This window comes from Acipenser ruthenus, chromosome 20 (genome assembly GCF_902713425.1).
Source record: "Acipenser ruthenus chromosome 20, fAciRut3.2 maternal haplotype, whole genome shotgun sequence".
Taxonomy (NCBI): domain Eukaryota; kingdom Metazoa; phylum Chordata; class Actinopteri; order Acipenseriformes; family Acipenseridae; genus Acipenser; species Acipenser ruthenus.
The window spans coordinates 15,760,518-15,770,046 of record NC_081208.1 but is presented as its reverse complement, the minus strand read 5'-3'; the positions used below and the strand labels follow the sequence as shown (position 1 = coordinate 15,770,046).

Below are 9,529 nucleotides of genomic sequence, written 5' to 3'. Positions count from 1 at the left end.
GAACTGTATATTCAGAACATCTCAAAAATCCAAAAAATGTGGATAGACATATGACTTCCATAGTTAAATCATCAAATGGAGAAAAACAGCCGTGGTGGAGAATTGAAATCAATTTACTGAGAATGTCTATAGAAATAGGCAGGCGAGCAGATGAAAGAGCCGGAGAGCACTTGGAAATTCCTCGTAAAAGGAGACGAACTGCTGGAATTGATAATAGAGTTAGGGAATTGATGGACATCAAGCGAAATTGATGCTGAATTCCTGACAAATATAGTCTGATTGTAGCTGGTGCCAGATGTAGAGAGTCCTTTGCATGCACTATGAACGCCATGATCCAGTCCTGGTTGAATGGAGTAGGATTTATCCTGCTTTGTAAACAAAAAGTTACATAACATGCCCAACCTGTAGAGTACGAGGATCTGGTAGATGGGGCAAGTGCTGATGCCATGTAATCTTGAGCTGAATTAAGAAGTTTATTAATAGTTGGATTTAGTTGAAAATCAGCTGATTGAACTGTGGCGTTGCTGCTGGATATTGCAGAGCTGAGGGCAGCAAACTGTGGAATTTGGAAATCTGTAAACGGGAAAGAGCATCAGCTGCATTATTAAAAATGCCCGGTAGGTGGCGAGCTTGTATTAGGAAGTTATTAGAGACTGAAATCCATACTAGCCGCCGCAGCAATTGCATTATAAGAGCGGAGGAGGAACGTCCTTTATTTATAATATGCACTGTAGTTGAATTATCACAATAAAATAGTATTGATTTCTTAGACCAGAGATGACCCCATAGCTGGGCAGCTGCTACTGTTGGGTATATCTCTAGGAGAGCTGTGGATTTTAGATGAGGAGATATGTTCTCGATTTCCTCAGGCGATGTACTGCAAAACCATTGATTATTAAATAGACCTCCGAATCCCAGAGATGAGGCATCAGTAAATAAAGCCATATCATGAGGAGCTGAAATGAAATCATCATAAAACATAGAGAGACCGTTCCAGTGCTGAATAAGCGCAGACCACATTTTAATATCTTTCCTAGCTTCTGAAGAGATATTTAAATAGGAGTCCAGATTTTTTGCTGTTGATGCCAGCACTAGCAGCCGAGATATAAACGTCCTCCCCTGTGGAATGATATGTATTGCAAAATTAAAGTAACCCAGCAATGAAAGCAGTGCCCGTTTTTTAATTGTTTTACTGATCTGAAAATCCTGAATGAGCAAACGAATATGGTTAAGTTTAGACTCAGGCAGGCAGGCTTCAAACTTTTCTGTATCTAGAATGATTCCAAGGAATTCCAAAGAATGAAGGGGACCGATTGATTTTTCTTCTGAAAGCGGAACGCTAACTTCAGAAAATAAGATTTTAAGATTGGAAATTGCTTCTGCTGGTGCATCTGAAGGAGGAGAAATTACTAAAAAATCGTCCAGCAAGTGGAGCAAGAACGGGACATGATAGACATTAAGAAGGATCCAGCATAATGCTTCCGACAGGGTATCAAATATCTTCGGGTTGCTGCGGCAGCCAAAAGTCAATTGAGTGGCAAAATAAAACTTCCCTTCCCAGCATATACCAAACAGGTGACGGAGAGAAGGATGGATTGGCATTACTTTAAATGCGTCTGATATATCTGCTTTTGCTAACCAGGAATCACAACCTGCTAATTTAATTGAATGTATTGCGTCTGCAATAGTGATGTAATGCAGGGAAAATTGATCTTGGGGAATTAATGAGTTAATGCTGCTGGTGCTTTACCCCCGTGGTGCTGATAAATCAATAATGAGACGCTTTTTTCCTGACATTTTCCTCGTGGCAATGCCGATAGGATTAATTCTATATACTGGAAAAGGAGGAGCTAAAAATGGACTGACTATAAATCCTTTTTTAATCTCTTTTTCGATGAGAGACTGCACTGATTGTGGATCTTGAGTCGCTGAATAAAGATTTTTGCTTTGGAACGAGGAAGAAGGAATTTGAGTAAGACCGGTTGAAAAACCATTTTTTAATCCGTCGATCAGGTAATTAATTAAGTTACTGTCGGGATGATTCTGTAATTTACTTGATAACGCCAGGATGTTTATAGGAGTAAAGACGGTGAGCATCGGGGAAAGTCACTTGCTACACATGTGGATAAAATTGCATTGCTTATTCGAACAGAAGCCAGTATTGAAATTGTTGCAGATTTGTCTTCCTCCTGAAAATCTGATACTGCGCCCGTATTTGTCTTTCCTTGTAGATTGATCGAGGGGAGCTGAAGAATGTATAGGATTAGGTACTGAAGATCTGTATGAATTAGCGGCGAAACCGGGTGCTTTAGAAGTTGATGCAATTGCAGCTTTAGGGCAGAGGGCTGTTGAATGAGCTGTTGAAGCGCAGACCCCACATGCATTAGCCCTTAAACCACCAAAAATTCTATTAAATAGATCTGGATCAGGTTTTGCCCAATTGATGATGTGATTATCTGCTGCCAATATCGCTGCTGCTTTTGCAGAGAATGCTTTATGATACTCATAAAACATAGTCCCTCCGTATCTGACAGACAGCTCCACGATGTAATATTCGTAAGATTCCAATTCAGCTCTGCGGTTAGGATATACGGAGCATAACACATCTCTGAATATGAAGAAAGCAAGGACAAACTCCCCTAATGTAAGATTTTTTAGCAGTCTGGGATCTCTGGATTTTAGAGTTACCGCCAATTCTCCACAATCGACTACTCTATGGTCCAAGAATTCCGAAGTCGTCATTAATAGTGAAACAAGATTAATGTCCTTACCTTCGAGAATGACACGTCTGATTTGTGGAGATATAGTGTGACGTCTCGCTGCAGTTGGAGAGGAGGATCCGTATGTAGATGCAGTAGCGAGGTTGTATATTGGAGGATCTGCTTCGCTGGCTGAAATTAGGGCTGGACCGGAAGAAGCTGTATGCGGCGCTGCGGCATTTGATGCTGAAATTAATGACTGCGCTGTAGATTGTTTTCCCCGTTCCATAACAGACACCCTTTTTTTCTAGATCCGACAGTTGAGAACTGACCCAAGATAGAGTATCGGAAAAAGGCTGCATAAATGATTTTATCTCGTTGAATATTTGCGAATGTTGGATTTCAATGGCTGGCTGCTGGTTAGCGGTGCTAGTTGTGGGGGTGGTTAGATCCGGAATAGACTGCCTGCTGTCTGTTTTAGGACGCTGAATGGCTGGGCGCGGCTGATTATGTTTTTTCGGAGGAAAGACTGGTTCTGCTGAGACTGAATTGCAATAGAGAATGAAAAGAGACTCTCTATCACTCCCTGCCGGAATCGCATTACCATTTTTAAGGAGGGTTTTTATCAATTTATTCATGGGCCAGTCCGAAGACGCTTGGATCGCCGCAGATTCGATGTTTGGGTGGCAGGAACGGTAGGCAACATTTGAACTGGAACCTGGTCGAGAGCCTGATCAGGAGCCTGATCAGATGTAACTGAAATAGCAGAAGGGGAGAAAAAATGGAGACTGGATGGACCCTGGATTGCAGAAAATCCTGGGAATCCTCTGAATCCGATGACAACTGCTGTAAGTACTCCATTATTGAGGTACGCAAATGTAGATGGGTCTTGAAATCGCTTAGGTTTAAGCCAAAAACGAAAAAACACAAGACAGCGAGGTAGAGGTGACTAATGTTTAAATAAGGTAGGTTTTACAAGAAGCTCCTAGAAAGCTGATACTGTGAGGCATGTGAGGGTACATATGGAAATGAATTCATTCAATTCAAATACACTGCATCTTGTAATACAGAGCTGCTTGTTCAATTGGAATGAAACTTGGTTAGGACTCTCTAACATAAGTTATGGATGTCTGATTTACTTGCCTTCTTTTTTCTTTTTCTTTGATACTGAAAGCTATGATTGTAGGATATTTTAACCTCTGGTTATTTCCATGATACAGACCACATACTCTTCAATATCCAAACTTGTCCTGTATAAAGGAATCTTTGTCAGGCCATGTCAGATTGCTTCAAGTGTACAAACCTGTGTATAGATGCTGTTCCTCTTGCATTCGGCTTCATTGTTGTTTTGGTTTCTTCTTTCTAGGTGTTGTGTCGCTACAGAAACGCCTGAAACATATATCTCAAACTGATGCAGAGATCTGGTGAGTGAGAGAGAGTGGGGGAGAGGGTATGGGGGAGAGGGAGAAGGAGGAGGATGAGGGGAGAAAATAAGTGGAGAGAGGAGGGGCGAGAGGAGATGTGAGAGGTGGAGAGAATAGAGGAGAGAGGGATAGGGAAGAGAGGAGGTGGAGGATGGGGTGGGAGGAGAGGGAGAGGCAAGAGGGTAAACATGGACATTCTTTATCACAAGTTTTTGAGAGTATCAATCTGGGGTACCTGGAGGCATCTGTGGATCTGTCTGTCTGTATGGCACAGGGATGGGAATAAGACTCCTGTTGCATAGCACTTTCACCCATTCCAGGTTTCACTACAAGCTTGATTAGCGACAGTGTATAGGTAGCAAGCTCAGTTGTGTCTTATTAAAGTCATAGTAAAACCAGGAATGCATCACACTGCTATGCAATGGGAGTCTCATTTCCATCTCTGATGTCACACAGTGCTTACAGTGCATGTAGTGCTCATGGTGATCCACTTTCTCTTTGTGATCCTGACGGCTCTGATTGTGTGGCAGGGGATGAATGTCTCATGCTCGGGGTCTCTGTCTGTGTTCTTCTCTGTATGTTTCAGGTAACAAGCCCCCAGGATTGGTCCCCAATAAGCCCTTGTACATGACGAAGAACCTGCAGAGACTCGCCTCCTACTGCAAAGTGCCGATCCAGGCTGCCAGCAACCCCTTCGAAGCCATGTTTGAGAAAGGTCTGTCTGTGTGCACCTGCAGACATTAAATGGACCGACTGGCCCACACAGTTATTACAGTAAGAAAAGCTAGTCATGTGGAGCAGGTGTAATGGCTTGGCGTCTCAGCCCCATTGAATTGAATGGAGAGGCAAAGAGCTGGACATGAGCCGCTAACTTCATGGTTAAACAATGAATGCCTTGTGCAAAGAGGCCGAGCTTTGCTGGGGACCCCAAGGGGGGTGTCTCATTGGCTCTGACGCTCCCAGGGTGGGAGATGGGAAACCTGCAGTGATTGCTTCTCCTCATCGCACAACAGCAAACCCTAGTGGCCAGACACTGAGCCATTCAGCATGGATAAGAGGCAGGGCTGGTCTCTGTTCTCCGGGATCGGCAGCCAGCCCACCTCTGCTCTGGATTGCTCAGCGTAAAAGCAATTCTGTCAGTGAGGTCAATGGGGCAGAACTTGCAGGTGCACACCCTCTAGTGGTCACATCTAAAACCACCCACTCCCTCACTGTGAAATGAATTCAGCTTGTATTAGGAGTCTTTTCAGAAGCAGTGGTTAAAAAAGAAAAGGGCTTTAGTTTAGTAACCCTTGTAAATAATGATCAAAGTGGAAACAGCAATAGAGAATCATTCAGGAGACACATTCTAGGATATTAAACAGGGAAGTAATTCAATATGTTGAAGTTAGGAGATGGAAAGCTTTTTAAAGTAACAGATTTGTTAAAGCGAGTGTTCCATGCCTCGCGCAGTCCTGGAGCTGACAGTGGGAAGTGCAGACATTGTCGCTCACCAGCGCTGACCTCACTTCCTGTGTCAGCAGGAAGCCTGTCTGAGATGCAGTTTGTGACAGTGGTGGAGGAGAATCTGGACCAAGACATCACCACCCCAGAGTCCCTGCAAGAGGTGAGGGGTGGCTGGCTCACCGCCACCTAGTGTCTGGGCTGAGCTACTGCGCTGCATTCTCAAGGACTTGTATGTTTTCTGTGTTTTAGTGTTATAGGAATAATTACACAGAATGGCTTAAATTGCAAAGTGTTTGATGTAATATTTGAATCAAATAAAATGACTGCAGGGGATTTTGTTAAACACATGATTACATCATCCATAATCTGCAAATACAGAGTTTGGCCTTTTGTGTGTGCACTCTGCTTTATCAGTAACAATGCAAGCTTTCTGGCTTCTGAACTAAACAGACAGCCAGCCATTCACCTGCTGCTCCCTGGGGTATGATAGGAACGCTGTATATACAGGGAGCTCTGCTTCAGCTCAGGGAAGAAAAACACAAATGGAAACAAAGGGAAGAGGAACAGGAGCTCTCCTTCTCATTTGTTTACATCTTTGGTGTTTTTTACACTGATAACATTTTACAAGAAAACCTATAATGCACATTTTATCAATACAGGATTGTGAGGGAACAACCTTAAATATGGGGAAAGACAGAAGGCTGCATATTCAATACAGTGCCTACAGCTCCCATCATCCTGTGCCCCAGCAGTACCAGTGAGGGATGATGGGAGCTGTAGTCAGAATGGAGTGAGCCACAATATTGAAGGTCTATAAAAAATGGCCTCCCTTGTAAAAGTGTGTGGTATACCAGGGTAAAAGCACAGCACAATCATGGTAAAGCAAAGGCGAGCAGGTGAAGCATAGATATGTATTGTAAAGTGTTGTATAAACGCAGTGTTCTGAGACACAGGGGAATGGCGGAGCTCGCAGCACAAGCACAAACAAACAAAAGGCAGGTAGTCTTCCCAGCGACAGCGTGTGGAAGCGACAGCGTGAGAGAAGTACAGTCGTGGACAAGTACAGTGGAGTGAAGCAGTTTGAAAGCAGGTTGACAGCTGCAGAAGCTAAACTAAACTTCCACAAAAAAAAAAAAAAATTACAACATGGTCTTCAAGCCAGTAATCTGTGACAACTGCATGATGTGGGAAATCCGAGAAAACCCAACAGAGCTCAACCAAGTGTGTGTAAAGTGCTGCACGATCCAGGACTTGCTTCAACGAGTAAGTCTGCAAGAAAAGGAGCTGGAGGAAATGAGACAGCAGCAGGAGCTTAAGGAGCTGACACAACCACAATTCATGGAAGTCTGCACCCCTAGCAGACTGAAAGCCACTAGGGAGATGGAAGAGAGTCGAAACAGCTGGGTTCAGATAGGCAGAAGCAGGGAAAAAAAAGAAACTTCATCAAACACAACCACCAGAAATCAAAACAGCCAACAAATTTGAGCCACTTCAACATTTAGATGACCAAAACCAACATCAAGAGAATGAAAGGAACAACATCCAGGACCCTATAAACAGTGCTGGCCAGGCAGCAAAAACAAGGGCGGTCATGATTGTTGGGGACTCCATATTGAGAAACACAGCAAGTTCAGTTCACAGTTTGAACCCCCTTACTACAAAAGTGTGCTACCTTCCAGGAGCCTCTGTCAAGCACATCACTGAGAACGTGGACAGGCTCCTAGAACGAACAGGTGACGACCCGGTAGTAGTCGTCCACATCGGTACAAACAACATTGGAAGAGACAGACCAAGATCCCTGCAAAACAAATTCAGAGAGCTAGGAAGGAAATTAAAAGACAAGACCAAAACTGTGGTATTTTCTGGGATACTGTCGGCACCTTGCAAAGGACCATATGGACAGCTGGAAATACAAAATCAAAATGCATGGCTGAAATCGTGGTGCACACAGGAAGGCTTCACCTTTCTTGAACATTGGAGCACATTCTGCAACAAGGACTATCTATATAGGAGGGACGGACCTCACTTAAACAGAAAGGGAACCAATGTACTCAGAGAAAGGATCCTTCAGGCGGTCCAGAAGCATTTAAACTAGAAAGAAAGGAGGGAGAAAACAAAAAAACAGAAGGGAGACCACATCAAAACAAGGGCAACAACTCAGGTAAGACAACTATTAAATGTATTTATCTTAATGCTAGAAGTCTCAGAAACAAAATGTTAGAACTTGAAGCTACTGCACTAACAAGTAACTACGATGTGATAGGTGTTACAGAAATTTGTTTGTCTGAGAGTGATGGAGACTAATATAATATTAGTGGGTACACACTGTATAGGAAAGACAGGCAGGACAGAAGAGGCAGAGGGGTAGCTTTATACATAAGAAATAGTCTTGAAGCCCAGGTGTTAAATCAGGACAAAGAAAACAATGCAGAATCAATATGGGTCAGAATAATGGACACAAATTCAAAGGGCATAATAATAGGCACATGCTATGAAGGTATGAAACAGAGATTAACAGAAGTAGATTGGAGTAAAATAGAGAAAACATCCATAGAAAAAGGATGGCTGTTTTTTAAAAATGTAGTACTAGAGGTGCAAAACAATTACATCTCAAAAGTAGACAAATCTAAATCTAAAACAAAATGGCCAAAATGGTTTAATAGATCAATTAAAAATAAATATTCCGCGAAAAAAGGCATTTTTAAGAGCATTTAAAAGGGACCAAACACAAAGTACACAGTAAGAGTACTTGGTACTGCAAACACAAGGCAAAAAGGAAGTTAGAAAGGCCAAGAGAGAGAGAAATCAATATTGCTAAGGGGGCTAAAACCAATTCCAAAATGTTTTTCCAATATTATAACAGCAAGAGAACATTCAAAGAGGAGTTTAAATGTCTAAGAGATACAAATGGCAAAATCATAGATGAAGAAAAAAAAAATAGCAAATATATTAAGTGATTACTTTTCACAGGTTTTTACAAAGGAGGACACGGACAACATGCCCCACATGTCGACCTGTTCCTATCCAATTTTAAATAACTTTAGCATAACAGAGGCAGAAGTGTTAAAGGGACTAGGAGCTCTTAAAATAAACAAATCCCCTGGGCCGGATGAGATCCTCCCAATAGTACTCAAAGAAATGAAAGAAGTTATTTACAAACAGCTAACCAAGATCATGCAACAGTCTCTTGACACAGGGGTTGTACCGACAGACTGGAAAATAACAAACGTAATACCAATCCACAAAAAGGGAGACAAAACCGAACCAGGTAACTACAGACCAATAAGCCTGACTTCTATTATATGTAAACTTATGGAATATAATAAGATCCAAAATGGAAAATTACCTATATGGCAACAATATCCTGGGAGACAGTCAGGATGGTTTTAGGAAAGGGAGATCATGTCTAACTAACCTGCTTGACTTTTTTGAGGATGCAACATTGACAATGGATAATTGCAAAGCATACGACATGGTTTATTTAGATTTCCAGAAAGCTTTTGACAAAGTCCTGCATAAAAGATTAATTCTCAAACTGAACGCAGTAGGGATTCAAGGAAATGCATGCACATGGATTAGAGAGTGGTTAACATGTAGAAAACAGAAAGTACTGATTAGAGGAGAAACCTCAAAATGGAGTGAGGTAACCAGTGGTGTACCACAGGGATCAGTATTAGGTCCTCTGCTATTCCTAATCTACATCAATGATTTAGATTCTGGTATAGTAAGCAAACTTGTTAAATTTGCAGACGACACAAAAATAGAAGGAGTGGCAAACACTGTTGCAGCAGCAAAGGTCATTCAAAATGATCTAGACAGCATTCAGAACTGGGCAGACACATGGCAAATGAAATTTAATAGAGAAAAATGTAAAGTATTGCATGCAGGCAATAAAAATGCGCATTATAAATATCATATGGGAGATACTGAAATTGAAGAAGGGGACTATGAAAAAGACCT

The 9,529-nt window shown here is 42.1% G+C and overlaps 1 protein-coding gene across 1 annotated transcript; it reads left to right on the top strand.

Moving 5' to 3' along the window:
* Window positions 1-4,436: 4,436 nt before the first annotated feature.
* On the top strand, window positions 4,437-5,967 carry LOC131698928 (glutathione S-transferase kappa 1-like). Its single transcript, XM_058993990.1, has 2 exons — window positions 4,437-4,838; window positions 5,647-5,967. The coding sequence occupies exons 1-2, from the start codon at window positions 4,661-4,663 to the stop codon at window positions 5,757-5,759; spliced, it is 291 nt and encodes a 96-aa protein (XP_058849973.1). The 5' UTR covers window positions 4,437-4,660; the 3' UTR covers window positions 5,760-5,967.
* Window positions 5,968-9,529: the final 3,562 nt, after the last annotated feature.

Bases quoted from the DNA above. Each gene is read 5' to 3' on its own strand.
- LOC131698928 (XM_058993990.1), top strand. From the start codon at position 4,661: ATGTCTCATGCTCGGGGTCTCTGTCTGTGTTCTTCTCTGTATGTTTCA. The intron at 4,839-5,646 runs GTCTGTCTGTGT...CTGTGTCAGCAG, and splicing joins CGAAGCCATGTTTGAGAAAG to GAAGCCTGTCTGAGATGCAG.